The following is a 20249-nucleotide window of genomic DNA, read 5'->3' as shown; positions in this document are numbered from 1 at the left end:
TGTGTGTGTGTGTGTGTGTGTGTGTGTGTGTGTGTGTGTGTGTGTGTGTGTGTGTGTGTGTGTGTGTGTGTGTGTGTGTGTGTGTGTGTGTGTCTCACTTGTCAGCTCACTGGTAATTGTGTAAGCCCGCGATTTGCAGTGACCAATATATACTCCAAATCTGCCTAGACCACAACAAGCATCGTAAACACAGGTATGATGCCAGGCTCACGGATTTGTCGCTTTTTCAAAAGTCCCGGTCACGCCCAGCAAACGCAGTACTAGAGCCATCTTAGTCTTGGATCTCAAGGGAGCTTTTGATAATGCGAAGCACTCCAATATACTGGATAGCCTACTGAAGACGCACTGTGGAAAAAGGACTTTTGAATAAAACTTTTTACAAGGTAAGCCCATATAAGGATTGGAGATGTTAGATCCCAACCAATCTCTGTGGGCAAGGAGCCCCAAAGAGCAGTCTTTTCTCCTCATGCTCTTCAACATTGTCCTTATGGATTTGCCAGAACAACTTGAGAGCATAGATGCAATTTGGCACGCCCTCTGTGCAGATGGCATCTCTATATGGGTGACAAGAGGCAATCTGGGGGAGACGAAGAGGTGCTCCAAGAGGCTGCTTCGACTGTCCAGAAGTATGCGGAAGAGTGTGGGCTGCACTGCTCTCCAGAAAAATCAGAACTTCTTATCATGCGCAGTCCAAGAGATGAGGCCCCTGTTGAAATTACGCTGCACGATGCTGGGATTCCTGAGGCGAAACAGTGCGTATCCTGGGGCTACTAGTTATCAACAAGGGTGCCAACGCACCAATGATTACTAAGCTGCGTACTGTATGCGAGCAAGTAATGCGCATGATCACTCACATTACCACTAAAAATAATGGGATGATGGAGAAGGACACGCTTCAGTTGATTCAAGCCTTTATACTCAGTCGCATCGTGCACGTGGCACCGTACTTTCGAATGAGGAAGTGCAATCTAAACCATTTCGACGTCATAATTATGGTAAGATTACAAGAAGGCGTTGGGACTAGCTGTCGGTCAAGACATCTACAGAGCGCTTGCTACATTTGAGAATGGACAATACCATGGACGAGCTGATTGAGGCCCACATCTCCATGTCAATACACCAAACTATCAGGAACAAAATCTGGGCGCAAGGTGCTGGCAGGCTTAAATATCAGCTGCCCTTGTTACGCAGAAGCATCCCGAAGGAGTGGAAGGGCGAGTTTCGGACACTGCCCCTCCCTAAAAAATGTACCCGGAACATCACCAAGAAATGAGTAGTGCGAGGGACAAGATGATGGACAAGAGCTACTCTAAATCAGATGGAGCCTTCTTCGTGGATGCTGCGGGTCCTGTAAGAGGGGCCTCGGCCATATCGGTGGTGCATCAGGGGCAGGCGGTCAATGGACTTTCTGTTCGGCACGGGAAAATTGCAGAGTTGCATAGAAGAGGTGGCGAACGCCATGTCTGCTTCGCATCCTAATTTTCAGTGCATATTTACGGACTCGCCGACTGCGTACAGAAATTATATGCGGGGCAGAATAGCGCCGCTAGCCTGCAAGGTCCTGAAGCAACTCGGGGTATGCGCTTCGCAGAAAGAGCTTATTTGGGTACCACGCCATCAGGGGAAATGAGCGTGCGCATGCCGCCGCCCGTGCTTTTCTCCCCCGGATTCCCTCCTCCTCCTTTTCTGACGTCCGAGACTCCCCACAATCATTATTAACCTATACTGACGTATTACAGCACTTGCGCTTATCAAGGCGAAATTTCCTGGGCCCAGCAGAGGGATCAGATAAAGTAGAACAGCGGAATCAATGCCGATTAATTGTCTCTTAACAATCCAGTTAAGCTTCACGCTATCGATTCAGAATCCTTTTCAGCCGAATGGAAAATTTGCGCGCGAAAAGAAGATTTGTATCATATGGTATGGGCCAGGCCAATAGCGCCTAGACACTATATATTAGCCAACGTGGGAAGGATGGGAGGCAGCCCAATCTAGCTTGGATTTCGAGGGCCAGCGAGACATTGTGGTAACAGCGAGGGCGGCGGCCTTAGCCAACGGAATCCCGTACTAAGGATCCGACCAGCCTTCCGTCTCTTTTTTCTTTCAATAAAAAAAGTTTTCATTGTCATCAGCCTGCGAGGGTCCATTGAGTTCAAATCACACTACCTCTTTCACCTGAAACAGCTCCTTCCAACTCGACCATGCATTCCGTCTCGTGACGTCACACAACCCGTCAACCAATCAGTGTCCGGTCATCGCGGCTGCCAACCACCGCCTGTCGGAGACATGTTTGTGACTTTTCGAGGCTGCGTGGCGTCACATGGTCTGCGCTCGATGTCACTTGATAACTTTTTTCGACTTGAGGTAATAACGACATCGCGCCAAAAACAGTTGCTTTTTATTCGCCGTCATAACTTACACCCGGTATCCAAGATAAAGGTAAGCGATCCTTCTTAAAAGAAATTGGTGGCCCTTAATATAAGCTACTCCTTTGCGGGTTCAATATCGCTCCCGTATGCGGCTTCCCTTACAGTTCCTCACACGCATATACGTAGTTTTTGCTCGCTTAAATGCCAATCTCTTAACTTGTGCCTCTAGTATATATCTCACACGTCCTTACTGACACATTTCTAAGTTATATATGTATAAGGTATCCAGTGATCGGTCGTATAGCGCCCATCCGACGTATTCACAAAGCCCAGCTTTAACTATGCCGTACGAATGCGCCTGAGAGAAATATATAGCGTGCCTAAGTCCGCATCCAAGATCAGGGGAAGGTTGATTTCTATCCCACCTCAAATAAGCACAACCAAAGTTGACAGCTCCTGCCCACTTTATGACAGCTTGTGGAGTCGTTGCGTCGCACAACACGTCGATGAATCAGTGGTCGCCCACGCCACCTGTCCACTGCACTGCTTGCCGGAGCCATGATCGCGATTTTTTGCTCTAATGCCGACGCTGAATTTTAGAACGGGGCGTCTTAAATCTAAATGCGACCTGTCGTAGCCATGTGAGACCATCTGAGAGCTTTTGAGGGTAGTGTGGCTTATTGTATACAGTATACTTGTATACGCACGTAATCAGAAAGTGTGCAGGCATCCTGGTAATCCGAAAAATCCCACCATTTTTCAATCGAATGCCTACAGCCTTCTTCCTTCACTCGTACTTTCGACACCTCGACTTTAAGGATTGTTTCCATATAATCGTCATATCAAAATCTCGACTCAATACAGAAATTCTGAAACGAACAACTGATATGGACCTCGGAAGAGTTTTTTGGCTGTCTAGAAAGACGTCACCTTCATCCCGAATTCCATACCGCCCAGTCTACAGAATTAGTTCGTTACAGCCACTGTGAAGAGCAGGAACATGCAATTTAAAGGAATTGTTGGGTATATACCGCCTTGATCCAGTTTTGATGTTGACCGACTTCAAGATACTCAGATACTCTGCGCAGTACCCCGGTGCCGCACATCGTAACAGGAATTTTCTACGCATATCAACATGTATGGGAAGGCGTCAGTTCAACAGCATTGGATCGTCTAGAGGCTCACCCCTTAACGGAAGGGAAGATCTTGGGACCATGGCCACTAAAGTCATCTGCGCTCAAGGCCTACAAGGTACATCTTCGCTTTTTAGGAGAGACTAGCCTGATTGACAGACTGTGACTTTCTCACCTCCTCTCCTCTTCTACCCTCCCCCGTTTTTCCTCCATTCCCCTTGCCGAGTGCAGGGTAGCCAACCGGAATTATTTCTGGTTAACATCCCGGCCTTCCGCCCTCCTTTTCTCTTTCTCCTCCTCCAACAGCCAGAGACGAAATAACGCAAAATAAAATGCATTTACAACACACCGTATTGAATGTGAAGTGTTTGACACCTGTCTTGAGCTTGTAGGGCTCGTGGCGCGCCGCTCATTCGAAGGCCGCGCCACTTCCCAATGCTCCCTGCGCGCGTGCCTGTTTCCCTCTCCCCGCTCGCGCGGGGATAACCGGTCCCGCGCGAGGGGTCTATAAAAGAAGGCACGCGCCGCCGTCTCGGGTCTCTTGGTCTCTGGCTTCTTGGTTCCTGGCTCGTCGCTCCTGCTTCTCCCCTGGCTCTCTCCACGAGAACGACCCGCAGACACCCGGACGACGACCCCGGACGGCCTCGACGACGCCCGCGCTTAACGTGAGATAAAGAATGTTTGTTACACGGCCCACTGTGTGTTTTGTCGTGCGCATGCCTCGGGCAGAGGAATCGCCCACAACTGGCACCCAACTGGGGCTGAATTAGCACCCATGTGGACGATTTTTCTGCCAACGTGGCAGCGCACGGCAACACGACGGGCCGGTCCTTTGTATGTTAGGCGCGACGCCATTTTGAGTTTAGGGCTACCGTGTGTACAGATGACACGGAGTGTAGTATAGTAGTGTTTGTACAGTGTTTTATTTTGTTTTGGGTAATGTGCGTGTTTGTTAGTGTCGGGCGGTTTGTGTTTTAATTTTTTTTGTGCATATGTTAGTTTTATGAAGTGTTCAGCCTTTGTGACTAGCCTCTTGATGCGGGCTAGGTGGTAGTCGTGCGCGTTTAGGCTCCCGACCGGCCTTAGTTGTTGAGTGAAATGCCTCCGAGAAAAGACGTGCCAGATAGGGCCGCCGCTTCGGACGCCAGTGCGTCCGGAAGTGAGGTAAAGGACGCGGTAGAGTCTGTGCAGGTTACCGATGCGGCCGCCTTGATGAGGCAGATGAACGAGGTGTTGTCGGTGTTCGCCCTTCAGCTCGGTTCGGTGGCTAGCGCCAACCAAGCCACAGCTGCGGCGGCAGTCTCGCGTCCGCGGATAAATGTAGAGGTTCCCTCCTTTTCCGGTTACACGGACGTAAAGTCAGTCCACGAGTTCTTGCAAGAACTCGAGGATTATCAGACGGCACTGGGTTCCCCAGACGACGTGGTGCTAGCGCAGGTAATCCCCGTGGCACTTGTTGAGAGCGCGGCGCGGTGGAGACGCTGCCAGCCGGCCTTCCAGTCGATGGCAGACTTCACAGATCGCTTCCGCGCCGAGTTCTTGCCGCCTGATTACGAACGCCGGATGCTTGAGGAGCTAGCGTTGCGCACACAGCACCCAGAGGAGAGCCTCCTCGAGTATGTACGCGCAATGCAGGAGCTCTACAAGAGGGCAGATCCCACGGCAACCGATCTGGAACAGGTCACGCGCGTGATGAGGCAATGCCATCCGCGCTTCAAGCCGTATTTGCGGGGACGTGGTTTTGCAAACCTCGAGGCCCTAGCACAGGAAGCGAAGGTAGTACAGGCGGATTTACTCGCTGAATTGCGCTACCAGCCACCCCCCAGGCCAGCCGAATCGCTAGAGCCGCGATGCGCCTGGGCCGGAGGCCAAGACTCCGTGCCGCGCGCCAGAGGCGCAGACGTAATGACGGTAGGGCAGGAAAGGCCAGCGGAAGGCTTCGCGATTCCTCGCGCTCTTGACCCGTACGCGTTCGAGCAGCGGCGTCGAGCTGGGCTCGCCAGCGACGTCCGCACAGGCGCGGAGAGAGGGGAAAGACGTCCCCAGCCGCTTTGTGGAACGCGGCATCCCCCGACCGCGCGGCAGGTGAACGATCGGCTTTGCTGGAATTGCAACCAGCCGGGCCACGTGGCACGAGAGTGTCAAGCAAGGCGTATGCAGGGAAACGCGGACCGCCGGCGGCCATAATTGGTAACACCAGCCTGTCCCCGTCGGCGGGAGAATTTCGTGGTAGCCACAGCGGAAAATGGGAAATGTACTCCCACGCCGCGTCACCGGGCGACCGCCCCGGGGGCGCAGAGGCTTTTGTCCCCCTCGCCTGTAGAGCGCAAGGAATGTTGTCGCGCTCGAGCCCTTTTATGCTAGTGCGGTTAGTTGGTCAAAGCTACTCGGCACTCGTTGACACGGGCTCAACTCTGTCATTGGTCGGTGATGATGTTTTCGAGGCCTGCCGTAGGTGTAACATCCGTGTAAGGCCAGCAGAAACCCCTTTGAGCTTAGCAGCAGGGACAACAAAAGCAGAAGGAGCGGTGCGTTTGGTCCTGCGTTTTGACGGCAGGAAGCGGGGGCATCGCTTCGTCTATCTGCCCGGCTTAGCCATACCAGTTATTCTGGGAAGAGATTTTCTTTCGAGCGAAGGCATTGTGCTTGACATGGGGGAGAACGGCTATCGCTACAGCCCCTTCACCCCCCTCATTCCCTTTGTTAGCGCACTCAAACAGGAATGCGTCGCTGAGCGAGCGAGCGTTCACGCTTTCGTCGCAGAGGGCTCCCCCGCGACACTGAATGGTAGCCCATTAGAAGCAATTATCGCGTCCTTCTCAGGAACCGGTAGTCAGCGCTGAAGGCTCGTGGAAACTTTACTCCCGTTTTCGGATTGCTTCACAGAGAAACCAGGCAGAACCGACTTGCTTCAGCACGAGATCGAAACGGGTGATGCGCGTCCTTTCAGATGTAACCCGCGGCCGTTAAGCGCGCATAAGAGACAGCTTCTCGACAGCGCCCTTGACGAGATGATAGATACCGGCGCGGTGAGACCCTCACAAAGTCCCTGGGCGTCCCCAGTGGTTCTAGCGCCAAAGAAAGATGGTTCGGTCAGGCTGTGTGTTGATTATCGAAAGCTCAACTCACTGACGCCTACGGTTGCGTACCCTTTCCAGTCGATCGAGGCTGTGATGTACGCGTTAGGGAACGCAAGGTTCTTCACAGTCCTGGATGCAAGCAGAGGGTACCTGCAGATTAAGGTGGCGGAAGGTGACATTCAGAAAACCGCATTCACCTGTCACCGCGGGCTCTTCGAATTTACTCGACTCCCGTTTGGCTTGTCTAATGCACCGAGCACGTTCATGCGATTGATGGACATCGTGCTGGGCGATGCAAGGTTCAACTACGCGATGGCGTACCTCGACGACGTCGTGATATTCTCACAGTCGTTCGAAGAGCATCTCATTCACTTGAATTCCGTTCTTGAAAGAATGAGACGTGCGGGTATAACGATCAACCCAAAGAAAGTGCAGTTGGCATCGAAGAGAGTGAACCTCTTGGGATTTGTGGTTGATGATGGCACTTTGAGACCGAACGATGACAAACTGCAGGCAATTCTGAACTACCCCTGCCCGACGGACGTGAAAAGCTTGCAGAGCTTTTTGGGAATGGTTGCCTTCTACAGACAATTCATCCCTAGTTGTTCAGAGCTCGCTAGGCCGTTGAACCAGCTGTTGCGGAAAGGCTCGAAGTGGGTCTGGGGCAAGGAACAGAACGACGCTTTTGTTGCCTTGGCTCGCGCGATAGCGAACACCGCTAGTTTGCGCCTACCTGACCTGAACAAGCCGTTTATCTTGCAGACAGATGCTAGTGATGCCGGTGTAGGAGCTGTTTTGTTGCAGGAACACGAGGGCAAGCTGCGCCCTGTCGCGTTCGCTAGCCGCACGCTCACATCGGCGGAGCGGAATTACTCCGTGACCGAAAAGGAATGCCTGGCGATAATGTTCGCATTGTCAAAGTTCGACATGTACCTAGACGGAGCGGTTTTCACCGTGCAGACAGATCACCAGGCACTTTCGTGGTTAAAGAGGCTGAAAAACCCCGCAGGCAGACTCGCGAGATGGGCGCTGACGTTGCAACGTTACGCGTACGCCATTTAGTACCGCCGGGGCAGCATGAATAAGGTGGCCGATGCGTTATCGCGCGCACCGTTGAAGGCTGGCAGAAGCGCAGAAGAGGCGCAGACCAGCTTTACTGAAAGCGGCGTCGCCGCTAGTGGAGAGGAGGAGAGGGCGGACGCGAGTGTCGCGCCCTGCGTAGTTAAAGAGAGAAAGGAGGCGGACAGAGTTGCCGCGCGGTGCTGCGAGAGAGAGAAGGCGCAGCAGCTGGTGGCGGCGACTACTCGCCTGCCAAGAAGCGAGGCAGAGAGAAATCTGTCATGGGGAGTAGCGGTCAGTAGGGAAGAGCTAATTGAGGCCCAGAAAGCAGACGGTCTATGCCAGCGGGTGCGGACAGAGCTTGCGAGTAGTGCAGCTTGCACCGGGAACGCTGAGGGCAAGTACGACGCGTATCTGCTGGGCGATGATGGCTTACTGCTCCGCTACATCCCCCAACTTGACGAGGAAGAGGCGATTGCATCCCCCTTCCGAGTCGTGGTCCCGAGGAAGTTGCGGAAACGATTCCTCCAGTACTTCCATGACTCAGCGTTGGCAGGCCATGGCAGCGGCAGTAAGACTTATGACAAGTTATGCCGTGTCGCGACCTGGCCAGGTATGAGAAAGGATGTGCTGGGTTACGCCCGTACATGTCCTGTTTGCCAGGTAGCCAAGCCTCGGGCGGGGAAACCCGCTGGCATGATGAAGCCGGTAGTTAGCAACTATCCGTGGCAAGTGGTCGCGTGCGATATCATGGGACCCCTCCCTCGCTCCGCGCGCGGACACCAATATATCCTGGTAATAACGGACCACTATTCCAAGTGGGTTGAGGTTTTCCCCCTTAGGAAGCTGGTGTCAGAACGGATTTGGGAGAAACTGTTGGAGACATTCACTCGTTTCGGTTTCCCTTCCGACTTGATTACAGACAATGCTTCGTATTTCACAAGCAAAGTCTGTTGATTCCTGTCGGGCGCTTCAAATCCGCCACAGGAAAACGAGTCCCTACCACGCTCAGAGCAACATAACCTAGAGAGTGAATCGGAATGTTAAGAGTATGCTGGTTGCGACGACCGAGCAGCACAGAGATTGGGACGCACGGTTGTCCGAACTGGCTTTCGCCACTAGAACAACCGTGAACAGGTCGGTGGGTATGACACCTGCTTACTTGAATTTTGGGAAAGAGATCGCTTTTCCGCTAGAGAACGCCCTACTTGACGCGGCAGGGCCCGCGCCCCCTCCGCTTACACAGTACGCGGCAAAGCTCCGCGAGCGCCTTGAGGCAGCGCAGCGCGCGGCTCGTGAAAACCTCGATGTCGCGCGCATGGAGCAAGCGGATCAGTACAACAAAGGTCGTCGTCACGTCGTTTTCAACACGGGCGACTTGGTACTGAAAAGAACGCACCCGCTTAGTAACGCAGCGCGTGGTTTCGCCGCGTCGCTAGCGCACAAGTGGGTTGGACCGTTCGAAGTTACGGCACGGACTACGCCACTCACCTACCAGCTGCGGTTGTTGGCGAACGGTGAAACCGCTGGTCCGGTGCACGTCGCAGACTTGAAAGCTTACCGCCTTCGCAAGGACGATAACTGCGAAGCGGGGGAAGCTCAAAACGATGCAGGTAGCAACCCGGTTCGCAACCGACGCTATAACCTAAGGCCAAGGTAGTGCACTACTTTGTCTAACGTCTTTGCTTCTTTCAGAATGCATTCTGATAAGATTTTGCAGCAGCCAGATGAACCACCGTCGCTGGGGCGGGAAACCGCACCCAGCGCTTGGTTCAAGGAGGGGCCACTTAAACAGGGGGTACCCCCCTATTTTGTGGCCCATTATTGTGACCAGCGCGGCCATGCTGGCCGTCTTCAACGAGTTGGATTGAAGCCCGCTGCCCAGGCCTGGAGTACGGGCCTCAGGAAGCCAGGTGCGCCCGTGGCGGAAACGCCTGCTGCAATGTGCACCCAGCACGGCGCCACGTCGAAAGGGGTCAACGATGTAGAGCAGCAGCTCAGGGCCGCTGCCAGTCGTATCCGTGGCCGAGCCCAGCTGCGCAGTGACCCCGAGGATGTGGCCGCTGCCGGAGAGGGACCAGCCGGAACAGTCCCGCCATGCCTGCTGCTTCTCCCGTCCCACGGACCAGCTGAGATGGCATCCCGCCAGAGCCAGGCGACAAGCCTTCATATTTTACGCCGACCCGGGCTCGGACATGGACATGGCCCGGCTGTTGGCGGAGCCCGGGTCGGACGCTGAGGGGGGGGGAAGATGTAGGGCTCGTGGCGCGCCGCGCATTCGAAGGCCGCGCCACTTCCCAATGCTCCCTGCGCGCGTGCCTGTTTCCCTCTCCCCGCTCGCGCGGGGATAACCGGTCCCGCGCGAGGGGGCTATAAAAGAAGGCACGCGCCGCCGTCTCGGGTCTCTTGGTCTCTGGCTTCTTGGTTCCTGGCTCATCGCTCCTGCTTCTGCCCTGGCTCTCTCCACGAGAACGACCCGCAGACACCCGGACGACGACCCCGGACGGCCTCGACGACGCCCGCGCTTAACGTGAGATAAAGAATGTTTGTTACACGGCCCACTGTGTGTTTTGTCGTGAGCATGCCTCGGGCAGAGGAATCGCCCACAAGCTATAGAAGTATAGTCACGTGACCTTTTGCTTTTTTGTTTACGGTTCACTGAATCCTTGGACATTCACGTTCTGATGAAGCGAGAAATTTACATCGCATTGCACAGTTACAATGAAACACTTAAAAAAAAGAAATGTGTGGAATGAGCGGCAGTGACGCAAGCTGCGCGTGCGAAAACGAGCGAAATTTTATATTTCGGCAGATGGGGGGGGGGTGCGAGCGGCCTAAGCTCGATGCTTGCCGCAGTCGCGTTCGCGGCAGTTTTCGCGAACAAACAGTTCAGACTTAATGCACATTGCTACTGAGTCGCATTTCAGAAAAATTCCCGCCCTCTGAAACAGTTGGCTGGAATAGCAACCGAGCTGTGCGGTCTCTCATCTGAACACTATAGGAGCACCATAGGACGAAGTTGAATTTCACACTTGAACACTTGAGTTGAACTCTGACTCTGTTCCAGCCGTACGTGAAGTGAAATTAATTACGCAAAATGTGCTTTACACGGCAGGACGAATGCAATTAGCATGGGAAGCGACGTAAAATTAAACGCAATCCCTAGTTGGATTTTTTGTCTTTGTAAAAATTGAGCTCGAATTATTCAGACATGAGCTCAGGAGCTATTGGCAGTTCTTAAAATTAGTGAACGCGCGTAAACTTAAGGTAGGTGGCATTCTTTTATCAGGAACACACATGCAGCAGTAGGAATTATGTGTCAGTGGCAGTTCGTGCTCTGGCTGTTACAGTGCTCGACGAGGAAGCGGCTGAGTGCCGGTCATGTTCGGACGCTCGCCAACTAGCCCAGGCTGGACAGGAGGCATTTTCGCGGGGGGTTCATGAAAGTCTTCGTCCTGCAACGAAAGGCATCGGCAAACTGCGGCGTATTCCGCAGTGGACCGTTGACGCGGAACCAGGCTGAGCTCTTAATTTCGTTTGCTGCGTTCCAGCGCACCAGCCTGGGCGTGATGTTCTCGCAGAGGTTGGCTGCGTAATAGACGAAGAAGAGCCGCGGTGCGTCCAGCAAGTCTCCCTTGCTGGTGCTTATCCGTAGGGATGTACCTGTCTTGTGTAGGTAAAACTGAAATGCCTCGTACGCCAGTGGCAGGGCCAGTCCGTCCCACAGGTCCTGCAGTGGCCAGCTACCGTTGTCAGGACGTGGGATCTTGCGTTGCCACGCCATCTGGTCGTAGTCCTGCGAGAGGCAGCTGCGTGCGATGTCGAAGTACCTCGCGAACTTGCGCTGATGTCTGCGTCCTTGGTCGTAAGCGAGGGTCCACGAGTGCAGCACATCGAAGAGGCGGCCATAGATTCGAGGCGCGATTCTAGCGATTTGCTGAGCGCCCATCGCAGAGTCGTTGTAGACATTTAGGCTGAACGTGGCTGGCGGAATTTCTAGCTTGCGGAATGGGTATGCCAACGTTGGCTCGCTGCTCAGGAAACCGCCCTGCCAGAGCCAGGGCAACCTACGACGCGATGAGTTTGTCAGCCACCGGTGTAAGGTGGCGGACGTGGGCGGGCTAGCATTCTGGTAGGCCTCTTGCGTATACTGAATTCGTACCGAAGCGTTCAGGAGCGTGGCGGGGAACAATGGCTCCCAGACGATTGCATCCAGTCCTGTGACAAGGCGGCCTCGTAGTGCATTGCTGAAGACTTGAACCTTGAGCACGTAATTCCGGAAGACTTCGCGAAGTCGAGTTAGAAGTCCATGAATGAACTGCTCGCCACCTAAGACACTTTCAGAGAAGCCCTTGGACAAGAAAAGAGGTATATTAGGCTCGAAACGGTTTAAAATCCTAAGGCAGGCTTTCGACTGGCGAAGAGGGCGATGAACTTCTGGAAAGCTAGCGTAACCGACTGAGCCAAAGCTATCTCTAACACGGCTGTTAGAACTAAGTGGCAGTAGAAGAAGTGAAAGGCGAAACAGCATGTAGTGGATCAGTTCCGTGGATGATGGCAGAGCGTCTTCAACGGCGAGTCCAAACACGTACTCGGGAGCGCCAAGGATAACTTTGGTCGACGTGTTGATAGTCTCGTCTCCAAATGCCGAGCGCAAAAGGGGCAGCCATTCAATCCGTTGCATCACTGGTAATTGCGAAACCTGTAAGGTTGGACATCTGTCGATATTGTCATCATCGCGGTGCCGGAAAAAGCCGGCCAACCGCTTCTCCAAAACAAACACATCAGTCTTAAAGCTTCTTTTGAAGTATGCCAATAACGGCTCGAAGTATTCTATCATGATCTGCTCCTCTTGTACGGTTTGCTTGTAACGAACAAGGACAGTATTGGGCTGCTGAATAACAAGCAGAGTACTATTTCCTGATGCAGGCTCCACCTGAAATAAAAAACATTGTGGTACGTTAAAGCAGTCTCAGCACCGGTGGAAATGTTTTCTAAAAAATGTACATTAAGATTTCAGTGGATGAGTTGCAGGTCTAGCTTTGTTATACTGAGGTGTCTTTGCAGATTATTTGGTGTCGTTTTCCTGTCGAGAACCAACGGATAATTTTACATTCGGTATACGATCCTCTCCCACTCCAATTCATCTATTTTGAAGAGATATTGATTGCACTTTTATCGCTTTGAAATTCCGCAAAGTTCCTCCTAGGAGGGAGATTCTCGTGAACTGCTATTATGTGTTTATATACACACAGCCATCAGGTAAAAATAGTTCATCTTTGTACCGGGTGCATTAATATAGTGACCTCTTAACCAAACGACAGAGCTTGGTTGCATATGTCTGTTAAATACCTCGCCATTAGAATTAACAGGCGCACCCACCAGATCTTGAGTTATCCAAAAAGAGCACCAGAAGCCACTGCGTGATCCCTGGATCCCTACCTATTCTCTTCATTATAACGTTGATAAAACAACGCATAGCTGCTTCGATAAGAACACTGAGCTTAAAACGCAGTTGGAAAGCAGATATTCGTGATGCACGAAGAGCGGCAGCAAACAAGTTAAATGCAGCCTTTGTTACCCCTGTTTTCATGTGTCAGGAAAACCAGGTTAAATTAAATTGCCAGAAGCGGAGCAAGCAGATCAATTAAGGGGATATAAGGGTGCTCGTTATAATACATGAAGGAAAGAAGCTAACAGTCGGCGAGGCCAAGGAAAGCGTAGGGGATGTTACTTTATGTCCTTTTTTTTAATGTTTACTTGGATAATCACAGAAATTAGTAATGTAATCTTGTTTAGGGGAAAGATAATTAAACACAAAGTAGCAGAAAAAACAACGTGCCGATGGTGGGAACCGAACCCACGACCTCCGAATATCGCGTCCGGTGCGCTTCCAACTGAGCTACATCGGCCGCTGTACCCCCGGCTACTTGCTTGGGTATTTATGTTGTCTGTATACGAACCTTGAGAGTGTTCACCGGCGCCACCCTCAACCATAGCGGCGGACGTAGAACGTCCTTTTGTTACCGCCAGCGTCACGAAGAACGTGATCAAGAGTGAGGGCGAAAGCTGTGCTAGAACTCTCTTACGCTACCTATGGCTTCAAGACTGCCAAAATCGAGACCCCCGTAAGCTACAAGCAGATCAATTAACGGGATATGAGGGTGCTCGTTATAATACATGAAGGAAAGAAGCTAACAGTCGGCGAGGCCAAGGAAAGCGTAGGGGATGTTACTTTATGTCCTTTTTTTTTTTAATATTTACTTGGATAATCCCAGAAATTAGTAATGTAATCTTGTTTAGGGGAAAGATAATTAAACACAAAGTAGCAGAAAAAACAACGTGCCGATGGTGGGAACCGAACCCACGACCTCCGAATATCGCGTCCGGTGCTCTTCCAACTGAGCTACATCGGCCGCTGTCCCCCCTGCTACTTGCTTGGGTATTTATGTTGTCTGTATACGAACCTTGAGAGTGTTCACCGGCGCCACCCTCAACCTAGCGGCGGACGTAGAACGTCCTTTTGTTACCGCCAGCGTGACGTAGAACGTGATCAAGAGTGAGGGCGAAAGCTGTGCTAGAACTCTCTTACGCTACCTATGGCTTCAAGACTGCCAAAACCGAGACCCCCGTAAGCTACAAGCAGATCAATTAAGGGGATATGAAGGTGCTCGTTATAATACATGAAGGAAAGAAGCTAACAGTCGGCGAGGCCAAGGAAAGCGTAGGGGATGTTACTTTATGTCCTTTTTTTTAATGTTTACTTGGATAATCCCAGAAATTAGTAATGTAATCTTGTTTAGGGGAAAGATAATTAAACACAAAGTAGCAGAAAAAACAACGTGCCGATGGTGGGAACCGAACCCACGACCTCCGAATATCGCGTCCGGTGCTCTTCCAACTGAGCTACATCGGCCGCTGTCCTCCCTGCTACTTGCTTGGGTATTTATGTTGTCTGTATACGAACCTTGAGAGTGTTCACCAGGTTCGTATACAGACAACATAAATACCCAAGCAAGTAGCAGGGGGGACAGCGGCCGATGTAGCTCAGTTGGAAGAGCACCGGACGCGATATTCGGAGGTCGTGTGTTCGGTTCCCACCATCGGCACGTTGTTTTTTCTGCTACTTTGTGTTTAATTATCTTTCCCCTAAACAAGATTACATTACTAATTTCTGTGATTATCCAAGTAAACATTAAAAAAAAGAACATAAAGTAACATCCCCTACGCTTTCCTTGGCCTCGCCGACTGTTAGCTTCTTTCCTTCAGAAGCGGAGCAGATTAGCAGACACAGAAAAGAGCGCTAAAAGCATAACCTGAGGCTTTGAACAGTTTCTTGTTAAATATGACTGATCAAAATGAGAACATTCATTCAAGGCTTGTATAACATAAGTTCAAAAGACGGCGCCTCGTCGCTCGTTTCGGCTGCATGAGGGCGCGCGATCACAAAACGATGCAGATTTAGTGAAGGCCCGAGGACTTCGCGCACGAACTTGGATGTATTCGGTTGCTAAAAGCTTCGAGACATACTATCCTGCTCACAGTCGATTGCGTAATACACGTTGCATACTTTATTTCAGTAAAGGTGGATGTTTCTGGGGTTTAACGGCATGAAGCGGCACATAGGCTATTAAAGATGCCGTAGTGAAAAGTTCTGGATTCATTTAGAACAGCGGGGTTCTTCCGAGTCCAATATCATCGCACAGAACTATCGTGTTTTGCATTTCGTCTCCATTGAAATAAGGCCGCTAGGGACGGCATTCGACCCCGCGACCGGATCGGCGGCCGAATGCCGATATGAGCCATTACGGCGATGTATTCACTAAAAATGCGATTTCTGCGTCCTCATGAGAAAATAAAACAAAAGTAAAATATGTACTTTGAAGTTATGATGTTAGAGGGATTGAAAATCCAAAGCAATTCTCGCCCGATTAGATGGTCACAATGCATTGCCTAACTGTTGGGCCGCTCACGACGAACGTCGTGATCGGCCCAACGTTAGGTACGCGCACCTTTTATTTGGACTCCTATTTGGACACCTGCTATTTGAAATGATACGAGCTGCTACAGAAACAGTCCTGCCAACGCTTAACTTGTGCTTATTGCAGGTGCATGTAACAGTACATTGTGATGAGGATGCCCAGCAAGCGTCTAATGGAAAGGTCTGCACAACCAGCCCTTTGAAGCTCCCGAAGAGGTCTCCCCGGGGAAGGTTGAGAAATTTAAAGCTCGGGCAGCGGTGTGTGCGCGTTCATTTCTCTCCACACCGATGACCTGGTAGCCAAATATGAGCGAGCGTATACATACACTAGATTCGAATCGGAATTATATTCCACTTAATCCCTCTCATCTTCTCGCTGGGAAATCGACCAACCTTTGTTAGTCGGAAGACGACGTCTATGGCCAGGTCTCGCTGTAGGTTGCCCAGCACCTGTGACAGCCGAGCAGTCGTAATCTTGCTGCTAGCTGTGGTGTTCCAGCCGATGAGACCGAGAGACTTCTGGTACAGGCTCATGAGTTCGTAGTAGAGACGCTCGTCGGGTGCCAGGCACTCGTTGAAGAAGTGACGCAAGTTGGCGAATTCCCCACGATCGTCCTGGATGGCCGCGGCCAGAGTGTTGGTGTACGCCTCCAGCATCAAGTCGTCCACCGAGACGCCCATCTGGCCAGGCTGCAGAGGATGCGCGCGGACCCAGTTGCGGCACACGTGCTCGTAGAAATCGTCGCAAGGGTCGATCGTGGCGTTCAGTTGCCGCAGGAGCAGCCGAGACTGCTCGAGGCACGTTGCACCGACGCACGGGCCCCAGGGAACGTCGGCACCGACGGCATCGGAGTTGTCTCCGCGAGGCGTCGTCGTCAGCTCCCGGCTGGCCCTGCTCGTCCGCACCGGAGACCACAGGGCGAGGAGCAGAGAAGGCGCGTCCGGCGTTCGCACCCATACGAAGGTGGTGATGACCACCGAGCCGAGCAAGAAAGCAAGCAGAAAGATGGCCGCCTCCCAACAGACAGCCACCCAGTTGCAAAGCGGCCGTTTCCTCACGCGGACGTCTTCGGGGGCCGAAGGCACGGTATTCGGGGCTTCCTCGGTGGCCGCACTTTCCTCGGATTGTTGCGACGACGTCTCGCTCTCTGACCCAGACTTGTCGGGGCTGCTGAATTCCTCGCCACTCACAGGGCTCTGGCACTCGGGCTCGACCGGCAGGTTGTCACTCATGCTTGTTTGTGGTTAAGATGCAAGGTACGAGTTGGTGGCGGCCGTTAGCGACACGATCGTTGTCGGTTTGCTTGCGCTTGGTAGTGCGTGGCGCGTGTGCACGTGGGCGGCTTCCGCAGCTTCGACTTTGCCTTCCACATGCAGTGGGCCATAGCGAACGTTCACGGTTCTAAAAATAAGCCATCGTCTTTTTTTATTGGCGATATGTGATGCTCGATATCATTTAAGAACTATATAACGCTGCCGCTAATCTCTCTTCAGCGAATGTTTTAGGCATGCGGAGCTATGTCGCGCTGTTATTATGATTGTAGGGTTGCGTATACCGACAAGACACTGAAACGAGCTTAAAACAGCATAACCTGGGGCTTTGAACAATTTCTTGATGAATATGCTGATCAAAATGAGAACATTCGCCCAGGGCTTGCATAACGTAAGTTCAAAAGACGGCGCCTCGTCGCTCGTTTTGGCTACATGGGCGCGCGTTTGTTCAATTTGAACGAAGTTGAAGATCAGGGGTAGCGTTATCGAGGAAAACAGCGAGGCCATGGCTAAAACTTCACTAGCATGTGCATGGCGTGCACCACTGCGTCTGGAAACAGCGTCGCCGCCCTGCTTCTATAAACTGGGTTACAAAATAAAGTTGTCGAGAAGCGGCTTGCTGTGTCTCATGGCTCCGCCAAAGCTCTCATCCTTCCCAGCGCTAGAACACTGTACCGGCGCTCAAGCTTAAGTGGGAGGATGTTTTTGCAGATCCTGGGCGCGCAATCACGTGACACAAAAGTGACGTGGGGTCTACGTCACTTTTGCGTGTCCTGTCGGTGTTTTTTTTTTTGTTAATTTCTTTTGAGGAGGTGAGAGGATGGCTGCTGCAAGACGTCTCTCAAATCCCATGTGCGGGAAGGATGAAAGGAAGAGCTTGGCCGTCGATACACGCCTTCGAACTGTACGAGGGGGAGCCTCGAGTCGTCCGGCGAGCAAACCATTCAGCAGCACGCACGCTTTCTTGTTTCCCCCCCCCCCCCCCCCCTAGAACGGATGAAAGTGGAGGCGGGCAGTCTAGCTAACCTCGACAGCGCGGTTTTAAACCAGTGACGACTTGGAGCTACCCTCGCCAAAGCAGAGCCACCATGAATTAACAGAACAGCATGCACGCTTACTTCTATCATTTTTACCCCTAGCGTTGAGATATATGGGCTGCTTCGGCCCGAGAGGTAGCGCTTAAGATTTGACTTCTTTTGTGCACGCGTACTGCAGCTTTTGCATCTTGAATTACGCCTCTTATGAGAAACAACTATAGGCCTTGTACAGCGCGAGCGCATGGGCGCTGCCCTATTTGATCATGTGACCCTTCCGCCATCGCTGGCCTTCTGGTTGGACGGCTTCCGGCGCGCTGGCACCCGGCTGCACGGTGCTCCGTACCCGCTATCGCTGGGACAACGAGTTTTGTAGACAGCCCTGAAACTTCATGCGAATGCTCGCAGTATGTGTAGGTGCTACAAAAAGTTTAATTTAACCATGTAGTTCTTTTATTTCGTCCTTCTGACTGTCTGCATTGGGTAGAACGTATCGACAAACCCGTCAGTCGTCGGCGCGGTTTTTTTTTTATCAATTTCCTCTCTATCGCTATTTGTGGAAAACATGGTTTTCTGTAGAACTGAATAGATTACAAACTGATTGTTGTTGTTGTTGTTGAAAACTTTTATTGTCCAACAGAGAAGGACCACACCGCCTGGGCCGCTCTGTCTCACCCCCCTGTAAGGGGGAGGGGACTTAGCGGCCCAGCCGCACGGGATGGTCGCATTAGATGCTGGCCGGTTTGGTTTCGCCGGCGGCCTCTGCTGCCAGTTGGACGGCGGTGAGTTGGAGCTCAGGGTCTGAGCTTCGCAATAAGGTTTCCCAGGCTTCCCTACTGCTAATGTTTTGCGCCCTGCCTGGGGAGTAAGCGCACTCCCAAATTATATGGTCGAGGGTTCCTCTCGCCCCACACCTTTTACATTTATCGTCCTCGCAGTCCGATCGGATATGTTTATTTAGTACTGGGTTTGGGTATACTCCAGTCTGCAGGCGTCTCCACGCCATTGCCTGACCTCTATTTAACGCCTTGTTTGGTGGGGGGAAACGCCTCCGGCATTGCCTGTAGTGTTCTGTAATGTCTTGATACGAGATTAATCGCCCTTCTCTATTATGTTCTGCCTGAGCCGAGCCATCCTGTACAGCTCGGAGGTAGAGATCTCGAGCTGCACTGTGGGCCGCCTCGTTACCGCTGACAGATTCGTGCGCCGGGGTCCAGATGATGTTGATCGTCCTATCAATCACTTGAGGGGGTTTACCCTCCCCCTACTGAAATTTTGGATTGCAGTTTTACTGTCGCTAATAATATATCTAGCTTTGGTGCCAACGCAAGCGATCGCTATCGCAGCTTCCTCCGCTATCTCGGTTTCTTTCCCTAGTATGGTAGCCGCCGTGATGAGGGTGCCTCCCCCATCTACCGCCGCTATGGTCATGTATCGACTGCGGCTGTTTCCTGCCGCATCTACGTAGGCAACTTCATTTGGGGGTTTGCTCCGATATATTGTTTCTATCGCTTCCGCCCTTTTCTGTCGCCTTTCCCTATTAAACTCAGGGTGCATGTTTTTGGGTAGGGGAGGGATTCTTAGGTGCGCCCTGATTTTCCTGTCAATGTCAACCCTTTCCTTTTGCCCCCTGTCTGTGGCTATTCCAAGGTTACTTAGCGTAGCTCTTCCCACTCGCGTCGTGCTGAGTCTTTCAAGTTGCGAGGTTTTAACCGCTTCCGTGATTTCTGAAATCGTATTGTGCAGTCCTAGGGCCAGTAGCTGCTCCGTCGATGTACATGTTGGGAGGACTAGGGCCTTTTTAACGCATTTTCTGATGAGCGCGTCTATCTTTCTCCTCTCATCTGCCTTTAGGTTCAGATATGGCGTGGCGTAGCCCACTCTGCTAATGATGAAGGCTTGTACCAATCTCAGGAGGTTTTTTTCCTTGAGGCCGCCTCCATTACGTGAGACCCTCCTGATGAGGTTTAATGTCTGGGTCGCGTGGTTTTCTAACTTTTTAATGGTGATCGTGTTCCTTCCGTGTGTTTGTAAGTGGAGTCCCAATATTCGTATTGTCTCTACTTTTGGTATCTCCCTTCCTTCCACGTACACCTGTGGGTCAGAGGGAGGTTTATTCCTGAGTGCCTTGTCATTATACACGAAGATTTCTGATTTTTCAGGCGCACATTTAAGTCCTCTGTCCGCCGCGTACTTAGAGATGACATCTGCTGCCGCCTGCAGCGTTTCATTGATCTCTGCGTCGCTCCCTCTGTTGATCCAGAGATTGATGTCGTCCGCGTACAGGCTGATTAACCCCTCAAACGTATTTTTTAATTTTC

The 20249-nt window shown here is 52.0% G+C and overlaps 1 protein-coding gene across 1 annotated transcript; it reads right to left on the bottom strand.

The window, feature by feature from the left end:
* Positions 1 to 11041: 11041 nt before the first annotated feature.
* On the bottom strand, positions 11042 to 12325 carry LOC146199533 (neprilysin-like). Its single transcript, XM_084592140.1, has one exon. It carries the CDS (start codon positions 12323 to 12325, stop codon positions 11042 to 11044), a length of 1284 nt encoding a protein of 427 aa, XP_084448266.1.
* Positions 12326 to 20249: the final 7924 nt, after the last annotated feature.

This window comes from Amblyomma maculatum, chromosome 2 (assembly GCF_055883805.1).
Source record: "Amblyomma maculatum isolate TAMU_Amacu chromosome 2, ASM5588380v1, whole genome shotgun sequence".
Lineage (NCBI taxonomy): Eukaryota > Metazoa > Arthropoda > Arachnida > Ixodida > Ixodidae > Amblyomma > Amblyomma maculatum.
Note: the sequence above shows the minus strand (reverse complement) of the source record. Positions and strands in the feature narration are given on the sequence as shown.

Coding starts and splice junctions, on each gene's coding strand:
- LOC146199533 (XM_084592140.1), bottom strand. CDS start 12,325: ATGCAACGGATTGAATGGCTGCCCCTTTTGCGCTCGGCATTTGGAGAC.